General features: G+C 40.0%; 1 protein-coding gene across 1 annotated transcript in view; it reads right to left on the reverse strand.

Annotated features, from left to right (window-relative positions):
- Window positions 1–11,303: 11,303 nt before the first annotated feature.
- Window positions 11,304–25,856, reverse strand: part of ASPM (assembly factor for spindle microtubules) — an 88,327-nt gene continuing 73,774 nt past the window's right edge. The window contains exons 22-26 of the mRNA XM_089686627.1: window positions 21,130–21,322; window positions 19,034–19,188; window positions 14,285–14,461; window positions 13,569–13,744; window positions 11,304–11,569 (exon numbers count right to left, since the gene is read on the reverse strand). Of these exons, the coding sequence (XP_089542753.1) occupies window positions 11,467–11,569; window positions 13,569–13,744; window positions 14,285–14,461; window positions 19,034–19,188; window positions 21,130–21,322 (804 nt within the window). The 3' untranslated portion in view covers window positions 11,304–11,466. The remainder of the gene's footprint in view (window positions 11,570–13,568; window positions 13,745–14,284; window positions 14,462–19,033; window positions 19,189–21,129; window positions 21,323–25,856) is intronic.

Raw genomic sequence — 25,856 nt, forward strand, 5'->3', positions numbered from 1 at the left:
AATTTTTTGTTCAAGTATCATTGTATTGTGCTCCTTGAAACAACCACACTCTTTTTCCAGAGCAGCCTGTGTTTCTCCTGAAGTTACCTGTTGGTTTTTCTTTGTATCCCGAACAATTCTTCTGGTAGTTGTGGCTGCAGTCTTTCTTTGTCTACCTTACCTTAGCTTGGTAACGAGATCCCTGAATTTTCCACTTCTTAATAAGTGATTGAACAGTACTGACTGGCATAAGACTTTGGATATCTTTTTATATCATTTTCTAGCTTTATAAAGTTCTGTTACATTGCTATGCAGGTCTTTTGACAGTTCTTTCCTGCTCCCCATGGCTCACTATCTAGCCTGCCCAGAATTAACAAACTCATTGACTATTTATACATACACTAATTGCAATTTAAAAAGCCACAGATAACCTTTAATTGCAATTTTAACCTGTGTGTGTCACCTTGTATGTCTGTACCAAGGCCAAACATTCCAGGGTATGTAAACTTTTGATCGGGGCAATTTGGGTGATGTCTGTTAGCATTATGATTCTAAAAAAGCAACCAAAATGTCATTATATGATCACTATGCTTAAATAAAAGTTTTTTGGAATGATCAGTCATATTTTCAATATCAATCCCAACAAGCACAATTTTGTATGTATATATATATATATATATAGAGAGAGAGAGAGAGAGAGAGAGAGAGAGAGAGAGAGAGAGAGAGAAAGAGAGAGAAAATATTAAAGGAACACATGAGATCTCAATGGGGAAAAATATTGTGCTGGATATCTATACTGATATTGACTGGGTAATGGGTTAGAAACGTAAGGATGCTCCATAGTTTGATGGAAATGAAAATGATCAACTTACAGAGGACTGAATTCAAAGACACCCCGAAAATCAATGTGAAAAAAGTATGCAGCAGGCTAGTCCATTTTGCTGAAATTTCATTGCAGCAACTCAAAATGGTACTCAGTAGTTTGTATGGCCCCCACGTGCTTGTATGCATGCAAGACAATGTCAGGGCATGCTTCTAATCAGTCAACGGATGGTGTTCTGTGGTGTTTCCTCCCAGATCTGGACCAGGGCATCACTGAGCTCCTGGACAGTGAGGTGCAACCTGGTGGCATTGAATGGACCGAAACATGATATCCTAGAGGTGTTTTATTGGATATAGGTCAGGTGAGTGTGGGGGCCATTCAGTGGTATCAATTCCTTCATCCTCCAGGAACTGCCTGCATACTCTCGCTACATGAGGCTGGGCATTGTCGTGCACCAGGAGGAACTCAGGACCCACTGTACCAGCGTAGGGTCTGACAATGGGTCCAAGGATTTCATTCCGATACCTAATAGCAGTCAGGGTGCCATTGTCTAGCCTGTAAAGGTCTGTGCGTTCCTCCATGGATATGCCTCCCCAGACCATCACTGACCCACCACCAAAACGGTCATGCTGAACAATGTTACAGGCAGCATAACGTTCTCCATGGCTTCTCCAGACCCTTTCACGTCTGTCACGTGCTCAGGGTGAACCTGCTCTCATCTGTGAAAAGCACAGGGCACCAGTGGCGGACCTGCCAATTCTGGTGTTCAATGGCAAATGCTAATCAAGCTATATGGTGCTGGGCAATGAGCACAGGTCCCACTAGAGGACTTCAGGCCCTTAGGCCACCCTCATGAAGTCTATTTCTGATTGTTTGGTCAGAGACATTCACACCAGTAGCCTGCTGGAGGTAATTCTGTGGGGCTCTGGCAGTGCTCATCCTGTTCCTCCTTGCACAAAGGAGCAGATACTTGTCCTTCTACAGCCCTGTCCAGCTCTCTTAGAGTAAATGCCTGTCTCCTGGAATCTCCTGCATGATTTTGAGACTGCTGGGAGACACCGCAAACCTGGCAATGGCACATATTGATGTGCTATCTTGGAGGAGTTGGGACTGTCTGTGCAACCTCTGTAGGGTTCTCGTATCACCTCATGCTACCACTGACCCTAGCCAAAATCAAAACTAGTGAAAAGATGAATGAGGGGGGAGGTCCGTGACCTCCATCTGTAAAACCATTCCTGTTTTGGGGGTAGTCTCATTGTTGCCCATCTAGTGCACCTGTTGTCAATTTCATTAACACCAAAGCAGCTGAAACTGATCAACAACCCCCTCTGCTACTTAACTGAGCAGATCAATATCCCAGGAGTTTAATTGACCTGATGCTATACTCTGATTAAAAAGTGTTCCTTGAATTTTTTTGAGCAGTATATAAGTACAAGCATTTCTTATGTGTCACAGGCTTTTATTGACAACTGACAATTACATTAAGTTTATGCAAAGAGTCAATATTTGCAGTGTTTACCCTTCTTTTTCAAGACCTCTGAAATTCGCCCTGGCATGCTGTCAATCAACTTCTGGGCCATACCCAGACTGATGGCAGCCCATTCTTGCATAAGCAATGCTTGGAATTTGTGGGGTTTTTTTTTACCACAAGTTCTCAATGGGATTAATGTCAGATGAGTCAGGTGCTCCTGCTGGAAAAGGCATTGTTAGTCACCAAACTGTTCTTGGATGGTTGGGGGAAGCTGCTTTCGGAGGATGTTTTTTTATAATTCTTTATTCATGGCTGTGTTCTTAGGCAAGATTGTGAGTGAGCACACTCCTTTGGCTGAGAAGCAACACCACACACATGAACGGTCTCAGGATGCTTCACTGTTGGCATGACACAGGATTGATGGTAGCGCCCACCTTTTCTTCTTTAGACAAGGTTTTTTCTGGATACCCCAAACAATTGGAAAGGGGATTTATAAGAGAGGGGACTTAACCCCGGTCCGCAGCAGTCTAATCTCTGTACCTTTTGTAGAATATCAGTCTGTCCCTGATGTTTTTCCTGGAGAGAAGTGGCTTCTTTGCTGCCCTTCTCAATACCCGACCATCCTCCAAAAGTCTTTGCCTCACTGTGCGTGCAGAAGCACGTTTTGCTTAGATTAAAAATACCTTTGCCTTTTACATCTTTCTCTTTTTTGGGTTTGTTGACCCTCTTGCCTCCCCTCTTTCCTCTATTAGAGCGCTTCTTTTGCACACACGTCCTTCCCCTAAAAAAAAAAATGAACCAGTGTCTGTTCATTATTGTGTTGTTCCTCGTGGTGGTGATTAAGGTCATATGGAGGTGGTAGGGCATTATTGATGTCCCTAAATTGTTGGGTTGGAGGCCTATATACTGAGTTCCTCCCATTAGTTTGCCTGCATGGTGTACCTCTATTTGCCTTCGGTGAAAAATATTGTGCATTTGGTTTAAAACCATTACGTGACCCCACATAATCACCAGCAAGGTTTCCACCGGCAACATTAACAAGTCTCCTGTACTGATTTCCCCTGTACCCTTGTTTGGGATACCAATCATAATTTCTTGAACCGATATTGTTATCAGCTAGGGAATGTAAAGGTTCATACCTATTAACTGGTATATTATACTCTTCCATGTATTGCAGTCTTATTGGTGATCTATACTGACTACGTTCTTAAAATGCTGCTGTGGTGGACCAATTAACTTATGGGGATTCCTCTGGGGTCTAGGAGTTTGTGGAAGAGTATTTACTGGAGGTGTGGGAATATTTGATATTTCCTCTTTCATCACTTGCCATTTAAATACACGATGTTCCAGATAATCCTTATGGTCTTGTGCATGTTTATTTCTCTGTTCTTTTTCAATACTTTCCATCAATAACTTAACCTCCCTAGCGGTCCGATTATGTCCATATTTCTGTGCTCAAAGCGGTACTTTTTTTGCATGGAAATATGTTTTTTGTTTTTTTTTGTAGGCGTGTAATTTTTTGGAATAACTCACTGAAATCTGTCCGAACAAGTCTAGTAAACATCCCGGCTATGTTAAAATTTGAAACACGAAATCATAATTTAATAAATCATAAAAAATATAATAATTTAATTCAATAATCAAATCAAAAACACTGAAATTTGAAATATAGCGCCAAGTTCGCACATCACTGAGCAAAGTCGCAAAATCATTTTCAGTGTCTGACAAATTTCCCCACGAATCATTATCACTCAATTCTGCATATGGTTCTAATTTACTATCACTGTTCTCTAGCTGGTCTAAAACCGATTTTGACCTAAAGGGACGCTTTTTGAACGCCATGGACATTTCTCAGCTTCCAGGCAGAAAGAACAGTAAAAATGTAGGCAGGGCACAGGACAAAGCACTAGGGAAAAAATGTATGTGAAATGGTTTGATACAGTAATGGTTTACTGTTATTTTAGTGAATGTCACTTTTTGTCATTTTCAAATTTCCTGCCGTTCCGTTCCCAAGTTGCAGGGGATGGAACCCAGAAGACAAATGCCGGCAGACATTACAGGGGACACTGCAGGAGGGACATTGTGGAAGCGCAGGACAAGGTAAGAGAAGAACAGATCCCGGATTCCGATTCGTATTCCTCTTTTTCCTTAAATGGAGTGAGTTTTTCTCGCACCTTATTTATCCCATTATCTAGATGGATTAGTTTTTTCTTTTTTCTGAGTATCAAAAACTTTAATAGATCTAGGCCCGCAGTATTGAAGAACTGAAACTACGCTGCAGCACTGTTTATATCTTCAGTTTCAGGAGATACCTCCCCCCTTAAAGATCGTGGAACCATCTGTTCCTTGATATATTTATCAAGAAAAGAAATGTCCCATAGGGTTCTTATTTCTGCTGAAGTCAGATTTTGCAAATTAATGAATAAGCCTTTTAAATCATCTGTGTCCTGATCGATGGTAAACACATCAGATATGCCCACCCTCATTTATCTTACTTCAAATACATCCGCCATAATGAGTATTGTACCAGTGATAAAATATATATAAAAACAACTATAGTGACAAAAGCAGCTCCAACTAAAATTAGTAAAAACAACTTGAAAGCACAGAGAGATAAGTGAGCGCTGGAGTCAAATGAGCTGCTGAAACACCAAAAGGTACCAAAAAAACCCTCCAAAGTATCAATATAAAAATAAAATCATCATGGATAAGGATAATTACGTGCAGGAAGTGTATAATATCCTTAATGATAGAGAAACCTATCACCCGTTACAAAAAGATCCTTTGGGTCAAGTCAGGAAATCCCTTAAAGCAATTATCCTGAAGGGTTATCAGGACAATATTATCAATAAGAAGGAAAAAGAGTTTCTTTGCCCTTCGGCCCCAAGACTGCCTGTACTCTATATACTTCCAAAGATCCATAAGAACCCCAGTAACCCTCTGGGTGTGTGAATAAATAGACCACTTCTTGCAACCATTGGTGACAAAATCCCCATCATACCTCAGGGACACCAAGCAAATCCTTTACGATATTAAAGATTTAACCATTGAACCCACAACATTTTTAGTTACAGCAGATGTGGCATCCCTATATATAAATATTAAGCATTCAGATGGGATGCAAGCGGTGGAGTTTTATTTAGATGATTTTAGGGAGATGCCTGTTTTACAGAGTTTTTATCTTGCAGCTTTTAGAATTTGCAATGACCAAAAATTATTTTTGGTTTGATGGCAAATTTTATTTACAAACCAAGGGAGTTGCTATGGGAGCAAAATTTGCTCCCAGCCTGGCCAATTTATTTATGGCCAGGTGGGAGGAGGATTATTTATGCCAGAGAATGGCCAGAACTTTTTTTCTACAGAAGATACATAGATGATATCTTGTTAATCAGGAAAGGGGAGGAGCAGGCGCTCATAAATTTTTTTAGCACTTTAAATAATACCATGAACATAAAGCTCACCTATGAGTACAGTACACTAAGCATTCATTTTTTAGACTTAACCTTATCCTTAACCTTAACCAGGGAGGGGCTATTATTACCAATCCTTTTTTGAAGAAATGGATCGTAATAGTTATATTCTAGTGAACAGTTGTCACCATCTGGCATGGCTTTCCAACATTCTGAAAGGCCAATTCTTAAGAATTAGGAGAAATTGCACTGAACTGGATACATACTATTCTCAGGCTTCTATCCTGAAGGATAGGTTTGTGGAAAAGGGTTATAATGAATCCACACTTTTATATGCACTTTAAAATCAGTGGCTAATATGGATAGAGATATGATCTTGAGTGATTCTATTAAGCAGAGGCAGTCTAAGGTGTGCCCCTTTGTTACCACTTTTTCCACCCAACACAAGGCTGTTACAAAGATCATTAACAATAACTGGAAAATTCTTAAGGCCGATCCGATATTAGCAAAAATCTTACCAGACACCTGAAATCACCTTCAGAAAAGCTATGCCTTTGAGGAATAAAATAGCCCCAAATATAATCAACCCCCCATCTATTACATCATCTTTCAATGACATGGTGGGATTTTTTTCGTGCAATAAGTGTGTGATATGCATATGTAGTAAAAACAGAGGTCTTATGATGTTGGCAGCTGCATTACATGTAACAGCAGATATGTAGTTTACCTGCTACAATGCCCATGCAAGAAACAGTATATAGGCTGCACTACAAGGAGGTTGAGGGATCGCCTGCGCGAGCATGTATATAAGTGAGGCTATGAAGATCACTCCCTCTCAAAACACTACCGGATATGCCATAAGAGAGACCCATCATCTTTGACTTTTATGGGGATTGATATTATACAAACTCACTGGAGGGGGACCAATAAAAGAAAGGCGGTGTCCCAATTAGATTCCAAGTGGATTTTTGGGAACTATGCACCCTAGAGGACTCAACATTAACATGGACATAAACTGCTTTATTGATAATAGTTGAAACGTTGCACCCTCCTTTTTTATCTGTTTACCTTTTTTATGTGCGCCTTTGTATTTCATGTTTTTATATATTTTTTTTTATATACAGTGGGGCAAAAAAAGTATTTAGTCAACCACCTATTGTGCAAGTTCTCCCACTTAAAAAGATGAGAGAGGCCTGTAATTGGCATCATAGGTAGACCTCAACTATGAGAGACAAAATGAGAAAAAAATCCAGACAATCACATTGGCTGATTTGGAAAGAATTTATTTGCAAATTATGGTGGAAAATAAGTATTTGGTCACCTACAAACAAGCAAGATTTCTGGCTCTCACAGACCTGTACCTTCTTCTTTAAGAGGCTCCTCTGCCCTGCACTCATTACCTGTATCGATGGCACCTGTTTGAGGTTGTGGACAGGTGTCTTTTATACTGCTAACAAGTTCAAACAGTCACACTCCAAACTCCACTATGGTGAAGACCAAAGAGCTAGGCAAGCAGCTTGGTGTGAACAAATCAACTGTGGGAGCAATAATTAGAAAATGGAAGACATACATGACCACTGATAATCTTCCTCGATCTGGGGCTCCACACAAGATCTCACCCCGTGGGGTCAAAATGATCACAAGAACGGTGAGCAAAAATCCCAGGACCACACGGGGGGGACCTAGTGAATGACCTGCAGAGAGCTGGGACCAACGTAACAAAGGCTACCATCAGTAACCCACTACGCTGCCAGGGACTCAGATCCTGCAGTGCCAGACGTGTCCTCCTGCTTAAGCCAGTACATGTCCGGGCCCATCTGAAGTTTGCTAGAGAGCATTTGGATGATCCAGAAGAGGATTGGGAGAATGTCATATGGTCAGATGAAACCAAAATAGAACTGTTTGGTAGAAACACAACTCGTCGTGTTTGGAGGAGAGAGAATGCTGAGTTGCATCCAAAGAACACCATACATACTGTGAAGCATGGGGATGGCAACATCATGCTTTGGGGCTGTTTCTCCGCAAAGGGACCAGCACGACTGATCCATGTACAGGACAGAATGAATGGGGCCATGTATCGTAAGATTTTGAGTGCAAACCTCCTTCCATCAGCAAGGGCATTGAAGATGAAACGTTACTGGGTCTCTCAACATGACAATGATCCCAAACATACCGCCCGGGCAATGAAGGAGTGGCTTGGTAAGAAGCATTTCAAGGTCCTGGAGTGGCCTAGCCAGTCTCCAGATCTCAACCCCATAGAAAACCTTTGGAGGGAGTTGAAAGTCCATGTTGACCAGCGACAACCCCAAAACATCACTGCTCTAGAGGAGATCTGCATGGAGGAATGGGCCAACATACCAGCAACAGTGTGTGCCAACCTTGTGAACACTTATAGGAAACATTTGACCTCTGTCATTGCCAACAAAGGATATATAACAAAGTATTGAGATGAACTTTTGATATTGACCAAGTACTTATTTTCCACCATAATTTGCAAATAAATTCTTTCCAAATGTGATTGTCTGGATTTTGTTTCTCATTTTGTCTCTCATAGTTGAGGTCTACCTATGATGCCAATTACAGGCCTCTCTCATCTTTTTAAGTGGGAGAACTTGCACAATTGGTGGCTGACTAAATACTTTTTTGCCCCACTGTATATATTTTTACATTTTTTTTACACATCTTTACATTTTATATTCTTATCCCCATTTTACCTTCCCTTTTTAGCTGATTTTACTCCCATCCTGGTCATTGCGAATTTAAGGTTTATTCTATTCTATTTTGTTTAATAAAGTATAATCATTCATTTATCCTATTTTACTCAGGTGTTTTATACTATTGTATATGTTGAATAGTTTCATCTGACTTTTGTTTGAATCGACTGACCTACATATTTACAGTTACCTATATGTATTCCGCTTTTACTATATATATTGATATTAATCAATTATGTATTTATCTTATATTCGTGCCACTATTTTTCACCAGTTTTTATAATATATGTATGCATCCACTTTGATGCGTGAATCATTGAACAAATTATATGTAAGGCGTTCATTCAGTTTAGCCTTACATGTTTGGATACTTGGGATGTAGCGCGCATGCGCTGTGGCTATTCCCTTAGGGGTTGTTATTTAGGTTGAATATACTGTTCCCATCTTCACTATGCTATTACCTATATTGAGCATATTCACCTTGATATCCATTAAATGTGTTTTTGAGTGATCATAACGATCTTTACACTCCCTGGTGATCTAGATGGCACTTATTGTGTTTTTTCCTCCATGAAAATGGCGCCTGCGCATGCGCCGTTGTCTATCTAAAACAAAATGACGCTCGATATGGAGACATTGGTCTCCAGCAAAATGGCACGCATGAAATGTGCATGCGCCATTTTTACTATATATACACGCTGTGAGATGTCAGATGCTGTAGGCACACCCCCTATGATTATGTGCAATAGCACAAAACGTGTCAGCAAGGAGCTACAGCATCGTGATGTCACGCCGCTGGCACCACGTGGGTCCCGGCGGCCATCTTGGATCTCTGTATATGGTCAGTGATTTCTGTTCTGTTCCCTATACATCTGCATTTGTGTTGGAATAAACATACACCTCTTAAAACGGTATCACACTGTTGGCCTCCTCTTTTTGGGCTCCTTGTGAGCGTCTGACAACCCACAGAGCTGCACGAGGAGCGGTAGAGCCATTGCTGACAGCAGAGGAAGCAGTGAGGGGACATCAGACCAGACCATACTCACCTTTAAAGGGGCCTCCAGTTGATCTACTGAGAGTGTTCTCTCTAAATGCACTAATTGATTGCGCATCTGGTGAGTGCGCAGTCTTTACACCATTGGTCATATCACCATATTACCGGATAGAACACCAATTGAGGATCACTATCAGACCTTCTACACATTCATCTTTGGACATTATAATCAGTTTTTCAGCACTTTATCAAGCACTGTTGGTCACTATACAGTGACAGAGTTGTACGTTATCACTAAGTCACTTTATTTTGTTGATATATGAGCACCTTATCACTGGTCACTTTACTGAATGTTCTCTCCTTTATATATAATCGATATTTATTGATATGTGGATATGAAATTTTGATACTGGATAACTTTAGGATTTTAGCGCTGCACCCTTCTTACACTGGAAACCATGCATGCCCATGCCATCACACTGCTTCCACCATGTTTTACAGATGATGTTGTGTGCTTTGGATCATGAGCTGTTCCAAGCCTTCTCCACATGTTTTTCTTCCCGTCATTCTGGTACAGATTAATCTTAGTTTCATCTGTCCAAAGAATGCTTTTCCAGAACTGGTCTGGCTTCTTTAGATGATTTTTGGCAAAGTCTAATCTGGCTTTCTATTCTTCAGGCTTAAGAATGGTTTGCACCTTGTGGTGAACCCTCTGTATTTGCTCTTGTGAAGTCTTCTCTTGATTGTGGACGTTGACAATGATATGCCCACCTCCTGGAGGGTGTCCTTCACCTGACTGGATGTTGTGAATGGGCTTTTCTTTACCATAGAAAGGATCCAGTGGTGGATGATCACAGTCTTCCATGGACGTCCATGCCTTTATATTTTGTTAAGCTCACCAGTTTGTTCTTCTTTCCTCAGAATGTACCACACTGTTGATTTGGCCACTCCTAATGTTGCTGCTATCTCTCTGATGGATTTGTTTCCTTTTTGAAGCTTTGCAATGGCCTGTTTCACTTGCATGGACAACTCCTTTGAATGCATGATGTAGGTTCACAGCAATAGATTCCAAATGCAAATACCGCACTTCGAATCAACTCCAGACCTTTTACCTGCTTAATTGATGAAGAAATAATGAAAGAGTAGCTCACACCTGACCATGAAACTTCTTTTGAGTCAACTCTCCAATTACTTTTGTTCCCTTGAAAAAAAAGGGATGGTTGCTCTTAAGAGCTGTAATTCCTGAACCATTCCTCCAATTTGGATGTACATACCCTCAAATTAAACCTGCGAGTGTGCACTTTCAGCCCATATCCATTATATAACTATAGCTTGAATATGTTTTGGTAAATACCAGAAAAAAAACTAAAATTGTGCCTGTGTCCAAGTAGATATGGACGTACTTGTAGTTATATTTCTTTGGCAGTACATAAAGCTTCTTTCCTTATTCATTACTATCCTTGTCTGTGAATCCCTTTTTGTGCAAAGCAATGACTGCACGTTTCCTTGCAGGAAACCATGGTTAACAGAGCAACAACAATGATTTCAAGAACCACCCTCCTTTTAAAGCTTCCAGTCTGTTAATCTAACTCAATCAGCATGACAGAGTGATCTCCAGTCTTGTCCTCACCGACACCTGTGTTAACGGCAGAATCACTGACATGATGTCCTTTTGTGTCGGGGCTGAAAGGTAGTGGATATGTTTTTTGGGATTAGGTTTCATTTTCATGGCAAAGAAGGACTTTGGAATTAAATGCAACCCATCTGATCACTCTTCGTAACATGGAGTATATGCAAATTGCAATCGTAAAAACTGAGGCAGCAGACTTTGTGAAAATTAATATTTGTGTCACTCAAAACTTTTGGCCACAGTTGTAGGTTACATCTCAGTTAAATTAACACTTCAAACTGATAGGTTGAGCTCTGTACTTTATTGTACAATTTCAACTATACAAAAAGCTATTTACAAAAACAATTATAATACATTTGTGCTATATGCCTCATCTTGCCCTGTAAAATATAAAAAAATTAGCTTGATACATATTTAAAAATATTCCAGTTCCAGTGAAACGGGTTCAGATGGGCAAACCAAAGGTTGACATGACCAGCTGGATGGCTTGCAAAGGGTCCACAATCTCCCTCATATTATCTTTCCTGAGCACCCAGTCAGGCTTGATTCTGGAAAGAAAATTATGAAAGTACAGTGAGAAATTCATCTTGCACAGTTAAATGCATTAAGATTATGGCTACAGGAAAACTCTGTTGTGTATTTACAACATTTAAACATTAACATTTGAAGCATGAAGAGAGGACCCACCACCATGCAAGTGGACTGAAACAGATTAATCCAGATACTGCGCTGTTTTTTATCCAAAAATGACTAACACTCAAACCAGGCTTACATTAGACTTCTATGACATGACATGTTCCAATTGGGTGGCATGAACAAAGCAAATATATTTTATTAAAGGATAAGTTCACATTTGGGAACATGTTACATCTTCCACCCGTTTTTAGGGTAGTACGAATAACACGATCCCAATGCTGCAGCTGCCCCCCCCCCCCCCATGACTGAAGTATGGGGAGAAGTTCCCCATCCAAGCTGTCACTTTTTAAAAACAGCAAGTCCATGCGGGGCTCTGCCCACATTCTTCATTCACAGTGACTACAAGTCCCATCAGTCTTAACGGCTGTCCGCTTGTAGTTCTCAATGAACTACAAGCACCGTGGTAGTTCATTGACTCTTCCTGTCAATATATCTGCTTGCCTGTATATCCAGTATGGGCAAGCAGATATACTAACAGGTCTGCAGACCTGCATGGCACCAGTGATTTGCTAATCACCGGTGCAATGCTTTACAGGCACCTGCAACCAAAAATAATAAATGCACAATTTTTTACCTGCCAAATGTGCATTTATTATTTTCGGTCAAAAGGTGAACTTATCCTTTAAGCAATTAGCTGGACCAAAAATGGTTTTACAAATGAAAGTTAAGGTTCAGGCAAACCTTTGGTAAGTAAATCAGTAAAGAGAAAATTGTACTGTGAGAAAATGAAGGCTGTAATTGCTAACCAACTCTTTCTGAAATTGCTAGTCCCCATCATTCTTGGGTCTTTCAGATTTGCATGCTTGCCCAGATTAACGGCTCCAGACAACTAGCAATTTAAGTCTGCAATGCCAGCCTACATGGTTGTTTCATTACAAGTTTCCTTTAAAATATGAAATATTTGCCAGTCTTGTGACTCAGACACGCCTGCCACAAAGCATAGCCATTTTACCGACCATATTATTGCTGAGGTCATCAACATTTCTCTTGTCTCAGCGAGCTCCCAAAATCAGACTGACAGCACTGTAAAAGGAATGACTTGACCAGCTCACAGTACTAATCCACTCTCTTCCAGTCTAAATTCTGCTGTGCAGTAGTAAATCACACACAAAAAAAAAAAAAAAAAAAGAGAAAATGCCACCAAAGATAGGCGTGGTAACCTTATATGCCTGGGTGGTCATTACCTACTTTGGTAGTATGCGCCATGCAACTACTACTTTTCGTTTTCTGTGCAGTAGTGAAGCCTACTATTAAAAACAGACAGGTTTCCAGGAGTATATACTAGTTAAAGCTAAAAATACATTTAATTGTTTTATTAAATTAATCACTAGATCGCATACCTTTAGTTCTGTCTCTGAAAAAGGGAACTGACTACCATATACCAACTGCTAGATTAAATTTTTTTTTACAATGCAAAAATCTGACTGTAAAACCAGCCATAGATGGATCGAGTCTTGGCTAGCTCAGCAGTGACCAGTGAAGATTTGATCTATCTATTATCCATCGATCGACTTGGGTACAACGAACCTGTTCGATTTTTTTTTTCCATGAGATTACTGTGGGCAGCTATAGCTTCTATCAGTAATTGTGTTCTGCCAGCCAGGAAGGCTCCCTGTCGGCAGAACACAATACAGCTGCAAGATGGGATTCCGAGGTAGAAGGAAAGGGAAAAAAAAAAAAAAAAAAAAAACGCAATCTATGGCCTGCTTAAGCTGTGTACCCATGCTGACAACTTTTATTATACAAATTGCTTTCTTTTAAGCCTCTAATCTGTATGTGGTATTTTCTTAAAGTAAATTAGCCGGTTATATATATCAGTGCACAGTACTACCCTATACAATTAGTCTGTACCTTGATACAATTCTTGTGTGTAAAGGTGTGGTCTGGAAAGATGTGTTGCCATGAACTCGAGAACTATTCATGAGCTGTTTGCTGACATTCCGCGCTGTATCCATTTTGTGCTTCCGTGATATCAGGACATATATGCTGGAGATTCGAGTCATAGCTTTAGGAATAGTGTGAATTTCCTATGGAGAGGAAACATTCAAATTTAAACTGCCTCAAATGCAGACATAAGTGGATTACTGTAAACAATACAATATGTCAAAATGCAGAAATTACATAAATACAACACAGCCAACAACCTCTGAAGTAGGGCCAATCACAGCAGCATTTTGCTTTGTAAAAAGGTGTTTTTGATGCAAGATACCCTTCATCACTCTGGAAACCAAAAAAAAAAAAAAAGAAAAAATGTGGCCGACAAATGATGGAATATGGCCACTTCACATAAAGCACTCTGCAGCTTGTCTATAGCTGGTAGAATGCAGCATTTCAGAGTAGGATTTCATACATTAATATTCTATAGGAAACTTGTGCTTTTTGCTTTTGTCTGTTACTTGTTTTCCTAGCCATTTAAAAGTTTGCATAGCCATTTTTTATATCAGAGGACAACAGGTCAAAGGATGTTCCTACATCATGTTTGTTCACTGATGTTCTAAAATGATCAGGGCGAAGTCAAAGATAAGTTAATAAGTTCCTGGTTAAAAAAAAAAATGGAAGAAACCTACCTTAGCTCGGCAGGAATCCAGACCAAAGATGGCCAAGAGACAACAGGTCTTGGTAAATATGCTTCCACCCTTCTCTGGTACTTTGTCTCCAGGCTTTTCTCTGTAGATCTGCATCAAGTCTAGAAGAACTTCAACAGAATCCTCTACTTCATACACAGCAGATACAGTCTTCTCATACTACAATTGAATAGGGAAAAACTAAGTGTAAGAGATGTAGCCATACTTAAAACTGAACTCTATGAAAAGCGAAAAATCTTCTTTGCAGTAGGGCTGGCCTTGGGTTAGGGTTAAAGTGGTTCTAAAGTTGAAGCTTTTTTTACATTAATGCATTCCCATTATTAAGGTAAACAAATGTTTTACCACTTGTTCAATCCTGTCCTCCTCCAAACCCCACCTCGTGATCCAGAGCTGTCCCCGCCAGCAGCCCCACTCTCTTCTCTTCCTGCAATCACAGAACCGGGAGTATGGACACACACAGCACGGCTCGGGAGCATGCCCCTACAGCCGGCAGCTTGAACCTGCACTGCAATGGTTTACTGCTCATTTATTCCTGGGGACTGGGTAAACCTTTACCGATTCTCCAATCCTGCAGGCTGCACTGCTAAATTAGTCCCTGCAGCCTCTTCTCCCCTGCATCCAGTCGTCTAAGACAGCCTTTCTCAACCAGGGTGTTCAGGCACCCTGGGGTGCCTTGGCAAAATGTCTAAAAGTTGCACAAAAAACTTGTATACAAGCTAATGGGTGGAAGAAGCCTGCCTTTTAGTTACACAAAGCCATAGGTTTTCATTCTGCACCATTATGTCCTAGCCACCAGCATCCTGACACCCTCAATATCAATCGATGATGTCATTGGTTATCAGTTGCCTGCACAGCATCCTTGTTTGACCCTCCCCTGCCCCTCTCCATCAGTGCTGGGGTCACATTAGCTCAGTGATGCAGTAAAACTGAGAGAAACATTGTAATACTAGTCAGGACCAGGGGTGGACTGACCATTTGGGAACTCGGGCAATGTGAAAAAGTGTATTTGATTTGGAAGAATAAATCACCTCTAGCGTTGGGTGTCCATGTGTGGATGTTGATGCGTTATATAAAACTGAACAGTTTTTTACATTTTAGAATAGGGTGCCTCAAGACTGTCCATAATTTAAAGGGTGCCTTGAAATTGTCCATAATTTTAAAGGGTGCCTTGACTGAAAAAAGGTTGAGAAACACTGGTCTGAGGTCCTCTGACATCATCAAGAATACAACTCTACATTGTACATGCCATTGCAGAGGGACAGTCCACTACCAGAGCTGAGCAGAGGATCAGGAAAGTGTTTTTCTAATCCCACAGACTAAATGAGCAATTACAGGCCAAGTTCACCTTTAAGAAAACACTATCAAATACAGATGCTTGGCAGGAAAAAAAAAATTGTTTTTTTTCCCCACAGGAGCCTGCAAAGCATTGCACCTGCTATCAATGGATCGTGGGTGCAAGTCAGGCTTCTGCAGACTCTTCTTTCGGCTCAGTTGCAGAGCTGGAGGAAGTATTAATGGGAGGAATATACTTATTGAGAGTGGAAGGGTATGTTCTAGTTAGACCAGCAGAGGGTGATATTCCCATAGTATTTGTGTTATTTATTTATTTAAATATTATAGTTCATTGTATTCTATTGGATGGAATATATGAGTAATAAGTATTTGTATATTGTTTAAATGTTTACCGTCCATCTTCTCCCTGTGCATGTATGGGAGAATTAATATTATAGTCGGCCGCTATGGTGCTTTATATAAAGTTCCGGCGTATTGTGCCCTTATTTAAAATGGCTGCGGGGTATTCGGCCAGGTTTCCGGCAGTATAAGAGGTACCGTCGCATCGACGTCTGGATCCCTTGTGAAAAAGTCGGAAGTGACGAAACGCGTCAGGGTCGTGACGTCAGACGCTAGGCCGGAAGGTGCAGAGCGGCCATTTTGGAATAGGTCTCAGCAGAATACGGAGACCAGCGAGGATGGACGGCAATTTTATCATGTAAGCTGTTGCTAATAAATTTTGTTACCATTTGTACTACTCCACTGAGTCTGCTCCCATTTTGTCCTGTGAGGAACGGGGATCCCGATACCCGTCATTGTGTGAGGAAGCTGTGTCTACTACCGTCAAGGATGTTATACCCCCAGTGAAGGCAACTATATGTGGCACTTAATTTAGGGGGTAATTGTATTTATCCTACACGTGGAGTGGCACGTATCTGATACCATTTGTCACTGATCACATAGTGTGTTTTGAAGATTATCACGGTTTGTAGTGGTGGTTTCACAGGACCACTAGCTAAGTGGTGCGTTGTGTGCTTTTTTCACTTCACATGTGTGATGATGTGTCACCAGTGTGTTGCATGTTATCACAGTTATTGATTCTAAAAGATAATGCACCATATTGAGTTTGTTTTTTTGAGGTACTTATTGGATTAAAGGGAAGAATTGGACACTATCACATTTTTGAAGATTGAAGAAGTGAGGAGTGTCGTTTGCACAATATAATTTTTGGACTTTATATGTTGTTTTTGTTTTTTTGAACTTTACATATTTTGGATTGGGTATATGGGATTTGTGATGGACATTAATTTTTTGTATGTATGGGATTATGGTTATTGTTTGTAGATTATGAAAAGGTTATTGCATATGCACTTTCAAGGGTGAAAGGTTGACTTTTCGAGTGGGAAATTTATGAGTTTTAATTTATTATGAGTGTGTTGATTATCACAGCTGTGTTCCATTGAGAACTACAAGTCATCTGCTGTGGTCTCCTGTCTGCAGACAGACTTGTAGTTCATTCATTCACAGATCTCTGTAAAATGAATGGCATGGTTCTGCAGATAGTCCTGCACAGCCATGCCAATATCAAAAGGGGCAGCAGCTGTGGGAGAGAAGAATGGTGTCATGGGGTGGGGGGTCTGGACTCAGGGGCTGAGGAGAAGTGGTGCTTACCAACAAGTTACACCTGAAATACGGATGTAACATGTTACTAAAAGTGGCATTAGTCTTTAACCCTTGCAGTCCCTTGTGGGTGCATTCGCACTGTAAGGGGGCCGACTTTTTAGTTATCAGATTTAAGCATACATACTATACACTCACAGGCCACTTTATTAGGTACACCTGGTCAATTGCTTGGTAACACAAATTGCTAATCAGCCAATCACATGGCAGTAAATGCATTTAGGGATGTGGTGAAGACAACTTGCTGAAGTTAAAACAAAGAATCAGAATGTGGAAGAAAGGGGATTTAAGGGACTGTGAACATGGCATGGTTGTTGGTGCCAGACGGGCTGATCTGAGTATTTAAAAAAAAAAAACAAAAACTGCTTATCTACTGGAATTTGCACGCTATCTCTAGGGAAATCGAGACACATCCAGAAAACATTCTTCCAATCTTTTTTGGCCAATTTTGGTGGGCCTGTGTGAATTGTAGCCTCAGTTTCCTGTTCTTAGCCGACAGGAGTGGCACCCGGTGTGGTCTTCTTTAGCTGTGGCCCATCTGCTTCAGCGTGTTGTGCATTCAGAGATGGTATTCTGCATACCTTGGTTGTAACAAGTGGTTAGTTGAGTTACTGTTGTCTTTCTATCATCTCAAACCAGCCTGCCCATTCTCCTCTGACATCAATAAGGCATTTTCATCCACACATCCACACAACTGACGCTCACTGGATATTTTCTCTTTTTCGGACCACTCGCTGTGGTTGTGCTTAAAAATCCCAGCAGATCATCAGTTTTTGAAATACTCAGACCAGCCCATTTGTCACCAAGAGCCATGTCACATTCAGAGTCACTTAAATCCCCTTTCTTCCCCATTCTGTGGCTCGGTTTAAACTTCAGCAAGTTGTCTTCACTACGTCTACATGCCTAAATGCATTGAGATTCTGCCATGTGATTTGCTGATTAGCAATTTGTGTTACCAAGCAGTTGAACAAGTGTACCTAATAAAGTGGCCGGTGAGTGTACATGCACAGGAAGATCATTACATATTCATGCACAGCTTTCTTAGCACTGCACCATGATAGCACTTTGCTACTACTGATTCTTAGTGCCATGTTACCGGTCAAGTTTGACTGATTGAAAACAATGCATTCTCTGTCAGCAGACATTTACAAATTTTGTATTTAATATATTGACATTATGGTCTAGGCCAGCCTTTATCAACCACTGTGCCCAAGCACCCTGGAGTCATGCGTCTTCAGGGGTGCCTTTTCAAAATGCCTAAAAAGGGCCCAAAAATTGTAACAAGACAGCTGGTAGATCAAGCTTGTCTTTTAGTTACAAAGCCACAGGTTTTCATTGTGGACCATTTCAACTGCCAGCACCTTGACAAACAATGACGTCATCGGTTGAGAAGGGGGATGTCGGACGCCTGCACAGCATCCTTGTTTGCCTCTCCCCATCAGCACTGAGGTCATATTAGCGGAGTGAAGGAGAGAAACTGAGGGAGAAGAGAAACCGTGGAATATGACTCAGTACTAGTGGGGTCAAAGGTGTATTTTCTTTGGAAGAATAAATCCCCTCTAACGATGGGTGTCCTGTGTGTGTGGATGTTGCTGTGTTCTGTAAAACTATTAGTTTTGTTTTTTTACAATTTAAAATGGGGTGCCTTGAGATTGTGCAGAATTTTAAGGGTGCCTTGACTGAAAAAAGGTTGAGAAACACTGGTCTAGGTATACAATAAAAATTCTATGTACTCACACAGCTAATGCATAAACATATCAGAACATCATAACTAGATACCTTGGTGAGGTTGAGCAGAATCTGTATAGACAGCTTGATCACTTCCATACAAGGGATACTCCTGTTACAGCTCCGGATCAGAGTGAAAATGGTCCTCACAGCTCCACTCTGTGCCATCCTTTCACAGCAAATAGAAGACAGTCTGGTGGCAGCTTCTACAAGACGAAAAGACACATAGAAGGCATTGGTGTACTGCAGACCAATTACAAATATGTCAGACAAGGTACTTCAATATTCATGTCTTTATATCCATGTTTCCTCCAAAAGAAGCCGTCAAAAGAAAGATTGCAAAATACAAAAAGGTAAACTCCCCCCCCCCCCCCCCTCTACGAAAAAAAAAAAAAGAAAGGAAAGCTATCCACATTTAAATTGAATGGGAGAAACACGAAAGCTGCCTATGCTGACTTTTCCAGCTGAAAGTGCTAGCTGCCTGGCTGTTAACCTGACGCTCTGACTTGAAATAGAACAAAAACTGAATCAGTACAAGCATGCAGATTAGAACTTCTCATTTAATTCTGATTGATGATGTGCATACTTCTACCAGGACTCCGACTCTCAGCAATGGAGTTAAAAGTCCAGCACAATAGCCAAGTAACTAGCATTTTTATAAAGTCGTCAGCAGTGGCCTATTTTTTTCTCATCCTCATGGAGGATGATCTGGAGAAGTGGAGCAATAGATACAAAGATAAGTGCAGAGGCCAGCGCGGATCCCTTTGAGAATGTGCACGAAACGCGTCAGCAAGGAGCCTACGTGCTGACGTCACGCTGCCGAGTCCATGTGATAGTCTGGCAGCCATCTTTGCGAGTGGTTTTTATTCCATTGTTTATATTCAGCTCCACGTGGTTGCTAATTTTCTAATAAATATACAACACTATATTGCGCTGTCTTCAGGCTCTACTTGTGTGCTCCCACTTTAGGAGGGATCCCACCTTTAGATGGATTGGTGACTGGGCACAAGAATTAAGAAAATTTGCTCCAAAGTGTCATTTCATTGTATGCTGGTTTGCTACTTGCTTCTGTTGAGTGCATAATGGTGGAGGAGTAACACGGAGGTCACAGAAGTCACTACTGTCTGTTCTCCATTTGATCACATCACATTTTGGGATTATTATCTGGTCAAGCTCTATTTTTGGGACATATCACTGTGCAATATTTACATCCCTGTCATTTCATATGTTGGACATTATTCACTCATATTGTGTGGTGACACGATTATTTATTTATTTCATTTAATTTAGAGGTGCACCATTTTTTGTCAGTTTTTAAAACATATATATGCTCCCTGGCCCTCCTCATTAACAATAGTCTAAGAACCCATTCAGACCTCTCCAGTGCAGTGCTTTCTGGGAAATGGGTTACCACACAGTACATGCAGTGGCCTGCACCCATTGCATCTCCTGATGTACATGTGTTGTGTTCTGGTGTGCTGCGCCACAAAAAATGGTGCTGAAAGGTTTTCTGGTTGTTTTAGTGTATTGGTAGCATCTTTTATTTGATTGGGCTGGCGTAACACAAAGAAAGTACCAAAAAAAAAACCAAAACAAAAAACGCAGAAAGGACTTAATGGGCCCTGTTCACATCTGTAGATGTTAGGTGTGGTGTGTTGTAGGAACCCTGTACATTTTATACATGTTATGATTAACCATTATCATCTAAGGTGCATTTGCAGGAAATGCATTAAAAGATGTAACAAGTGGGAATTTTTCCAAAGCACCTCACCTGCAACACACCTAAAATGTGCAGTTATGAACGCAGTCTAAGAAAATAAAAAGGAATCGGAGACCTCATATGCGGACAGGGTCCTGGTAATAATGACAGCAGCAGGTAAGCAAACCTCTTGTTTTCACTACCAAACATGTGATCCCAGATCCCATAAGAAATAATCACATCAGGTTACCTAAAGAAGTTTCACAATAGTTACAAGATGTCTACCTCCCCACTGTTACCATTGGAGCAGCAAAGATCCAAGCAGCCTTTTTCTTTTCTACCCCTAATTATTAAAAAAAAACACCCCGCTTTACATTTTAGAAGCTTAACGCATGTGGCCTACTAGTTTTCTGTAATGTTCGATCACTTAGATGAATCGTTTTCTCACCCAGATGCTTCAGAGCTGCCAGGATGTAGGAGAAGTGCTTGTAGGAGAGCAGATAATTTAGAGCAACCATTGTTCTGTTACATAATTTATCTTCAGCTTTGGTCTCCTCGCTTAGTTTGCGCAGATGCTTACGTATGGATCTAATTTTTTTGGTATCATGTCCTTTTCTCCACTGATGACCTCTCCAGAGAGCCTATTGGATAAAGTGTGACAAGAAAAACTGTATGCATCAAAAAAAATTATTTTTACAAACTGTATAATTAAATTGATTGGAAACCTCAGACATGAATTATGAACAAAGCATATCCCTCTAGCGTACTTGTCTTATTTCAGAGCACTACGTATCATTTCTTTCTGCTGCTTTGTTCCTCTACTATCAACATGAATCACTTCTGACAAGTTTTCCTGACTCAAGAGACAAAAAAGGTGACAGGGGAGGGATCTCCAGCAAGACTGACAGTGTCAGCTCTATTTCTATGAGCTGTGTGGAGGGAGGTGTGTGTCTTTTTCCTCCAATCATCCAATCAGCTCTTAGAGCTCTCCTCCAATTTTGGTTCTCCCCCCCCCCCTTTTTTTTTTCTTCCTAAAACAAGCTTTATAAGATCAGCACTTTGAATGGATGTATAGAAGAGAAGACTGCAGATAAACAGGTACAACTTATGTAGGAGGATTTGCTTCATCTCTATGCATCTCCTGAGGCCAGTCATTTCACTGGGCATATAGAAGTGTAAGTGGTTTACAACCACTTTAAAATAAAAGAAATGTATATCACAGAATTCTTGAGGAAAAGAAAAATACAGAATAACTGTGAACTTGCAGGGGTAAATTAGGCTCAGCTTTATTTATAGTAGCTGGTCATATACTGTAACAGACAACGTAACATTACACTAGAAGAGGCAAATTACTACTACTGTCAAATCAGGCCAAATAAAGCCAAAAAAGGGAAGTTTTGTGAAGTAAGCTTTTAGAAAGGTCAGCTATTTAAGGAACTAATCAATCCTACAGTCATACAGGAGCTTTATAAATTGAATCTATGCGACCTGAACACGCAATGGTGTTGATATCCTCAGATATTGTATTGGTAGCTGGGTCATTGTTTATACCAGCCATTCACACGACCAGGGTTTTGTGAACACTAGGGTTCCCCCAGAGATTGTTGGGGGTTCCTTGGGCTGGAGCCAAATGACTTCCCCATGTAGTCTGCATCCAATGCCACTTGAAAGAGACAGTAGTATGAATCCAATGATCTGTTGAGCTCTCTGTAAGTGTGGCATTCTTATCACTACTGTACGGGAGGCATTCTTTTCACGTATCACCAAAGTAAGGCGCACTTTTCCCCTCTTGCCCCGAAGAATTGATTTTGGCATGGACCTGAAAATTACTTCAAGGGTTTCTTAGGGGTAAAAAGGTTGAGAAAGACTGGTTTATACACAAGTGTATCCAACGGCCAAACTTTTTTTTTTTTTTTTTTAGTTTGTAGTTGATACCCACAAAATATGGAATTATAAGAAAGAGGGGTAGCACTGCACTGATCATGATAGATAGCTATTTTTCTTCTTATAGTGGCTTATTCTCTGTCAAATCTCAATAAATTCCATTATAGTGTGTGCCAAAACAAACAAAGTAAAAAAATCGAATAAATCTACCAAACCTACCCAAAATCTATGAAGAATATGTGTTAAAAAACAAATCCAATGTCTGTAAATGAATTAATAAACATTTAACACATTCAGACAGTCCCATGTGTGATAGAACAAAAAAAACCAAAATGATAATTTGCTTTTATCTTTCTCTTCTTTCTTCCACCAACACCAATGTGATTTCACCACCAAAAAATGTTAGATAAACTCACCAGAAATAAATGCTGGTGTGTCAGTGGAGAGACACGGAAATGTGATTGTAATCATTTTAAAATAAAAACAGTTTTTAAGGATTTCATGCTATGCAAGCTCTTTCTCTCCTCCTCCCTCATTGTTGATTGGGATATTGCATATTGGTGATCAAAAGCATACTGGGTCAGCATATTGTTACACCCAGAGGGTAATGTGCGGTTTGCTGGTTGTTCACAAACCAGCATTTGCCTTTGTTGCTATGTGTCTTCTTATAGTATCTTATTCTCTGTCAAATCTCAATAAATTCTGTTATAGTATGTGCCAAAAGAAATAGGTAAAGTGAAATAAAATCAATTCAATCTACCAAACCCACCCAAAATCTATGACCAATATTTGTCAAAAAACAAATCCAATGTCCATAAATGAATCAATAAACATTTAACAAATTCAGACAGATGTGTGATAAAATCAAATGATAATTTGCTTCTTTCTTGTTTCTTATTTATGCTTTCTTTTTTTCTTCTTACTTCCACCAACACCAATGTGAATCCACCACCAAAAAATGTTAGATAAACTCAAAGCTAAATGCTGGTTTGTGAACAACCAGCTAGCAGCACATTACCCTCTGGGAGTAACGATCTGCCAACCCAGTATGCGCTCGATCACCAACAAGCAATAACCCGATTAAATCATGAGGAAGGAGGAGAGAAAGAGATTGCATAGCATGAAATCCTTAAAAACGGTTTTTATTTTAAAATTCTTACAATCACATTTTCGTGTGTCTCCAATGACACACCAGCATTTACATCTGGTGAGCTTATCTAACATTTTTTGGTGGTGGATTCACATTGGTGTTGGTGGAAGAAAGAAGAAAAAAAAGAAAGCATAAATAAGAAACAAGAAAGAAGCAAATTATCATTTGGTTTTATCACACATGGGACTGTCTGAATTTGTTAAATGTTTATTAAATTCACTTACGGACATTGGATTTGTTTTTTGACAAATATTGGTCATAGATTTTGGTAGGTTTGGTAGATTGATTTAATTTCACTTTAGTTTGTTTTGGCATATACTATACCAGAATGTATAGAGATTTGACAGAGCATAAGATACTATAAGAAGACACACAGCAATATATCACAGTCAGTGCAGCGCTGCCCTTATTTCTTATAGTTCCATACTTTGTAGGTTTATATTCTAATAGAGCAGCAGCAACATTAGTAATTTTTTAATATTAAAATAGATTTTTGTGGTAAAAGACACTTTTCTCACAGGATAAATTTACAATATTAAAAAGACAATTACCACAAGGTACACACTTTTTTATTGTGTGGTTATTTTATTTAGCACAATCTAGAATGTGCAGTTCATATAAAGAAACTTTTTTGTGATAATAGTTGAAACCCATCAGGTTATATTGTTGCTGTCTGTGTCCTGTGTTATTTTCCCTCATTTTTTGTTTCAGGGGCATGATAGAAGTGAAAGAAAAAAAAATTACATTTATGATAAAAGGTGACACTTCTGATATAAACGTGAATAAAGCGAACATTTTTTTTTCCCATTTATATTTTTCTTTTATAGTGATGACTAAAAGCGTCAGTCTTTAAAGGGAGTGCCCTCAAATTTATTTATGTGGCTATTTTTCTGATATACATTTGAGGGTTTACACCAGGGGTGGACTGACCATTCGAGCACTCTGGCACTGCCCGAGGGCCCGGGGTCAGTAGGGGGCCCCATAAGATGCCCCTGGTACCTTTCATTGGCTTTTTTGGGTGTGGGAGAGGACACAGGGGCCCCATGATCCCCTATTGCCTGGGGGCCCCATGAGCTGTCAGTCCGCCTCTGGTTTACACTTACCCATTACATCACAGTCATGTTTTTTAATAGCACCCGCCAGCGGGTCTCGCATTCCTCTGTGTAGGTGGTGCGGCTGTAGGTATTTGTGTGGGTCCCGCATCAGCACCACCCGCACAGATCTGAATCAAGGATAAGGGTCCTTTCGCAAGAGCATCATCAAAAACGCACACATGAAAACTGAATCCTTTTACATCAGTTTGTACTTCCATCTTCAGTTCTGTTTATATCAATATACATTTGCTTTTTACAGGTTTTTTTTTTTTTTTAGTTGAAGATAAAAAAAAAAAAAAAAAGAAAAGAAAAAAGGGTACTTGCCTAAAAACAGATGTAAATGTAACAGAATGCGTTCCCATTTATATTTTTATAGTGATGGCCAAAAGCCTGTTTTTAAAGGGAGTGCCCTCAATTTATTTACATGGCTATTTTTCTGATATACATTTGAGTGTTTACACTTACCCATCAACTCATGTTTTGTAACATTTAGAATGGCTAGCTATTCCATAGTTTTACTAGAATTAGCATTATTTAAATACTACACATGTCAAGAGTTCTAGCTGGCCATAGAGATAGCAATTTATATCCATTCAAGCAAATGTAGAGCACACTACCTCATACCAAAGACAGCAGTTCACAAACACAGTATGCTGGATTCTTCAGGCTTGAGCCATTAATCTTTTTGCTCCTGGGAGATTTAACTGCTGGTTGACAGTTACTTCATTAGCCTCACTTCAGATTTTACTGTTCCATAAAAGCAGTGACTACCAATAGACAATTAAAACTCTCTGTAGCAAAGTAATCTGATCCCTAGTATAACCCTGCTCTTCATAGTATAGGGAAGGACCAAGATCCACCTACAGCTGCTGTACTGAGCACTGGCAACTGTCTGGCACATTCGTTACATCAGAATCAACACTGTAATTGCAAACAATGTTTGAAATCACGCATATCACCTGTTTTATTGAGTTGTCTATGGCTAGCCTTTAGGCTAGGTTCACACCTTCACAGTTTGCATTTGAGCCGTTTCTACATGGTTTTACA

The sequence above is a fragment of the Staurois parvus genome, unplaced genomic scaffold, assembly GCF_062004578.1.
Source record: "Staurois parvus isolate SC_StPar_1 unplaced genomic scaffold, SC_StPar_1.0 ptg000402l, whole genome shotgun sequence".
Lineage (NCBI taxonomy): Eukaryota > Metazoa > Chordata > Amphibia > Anura > Ranidae > Staurois > Staurois parvus.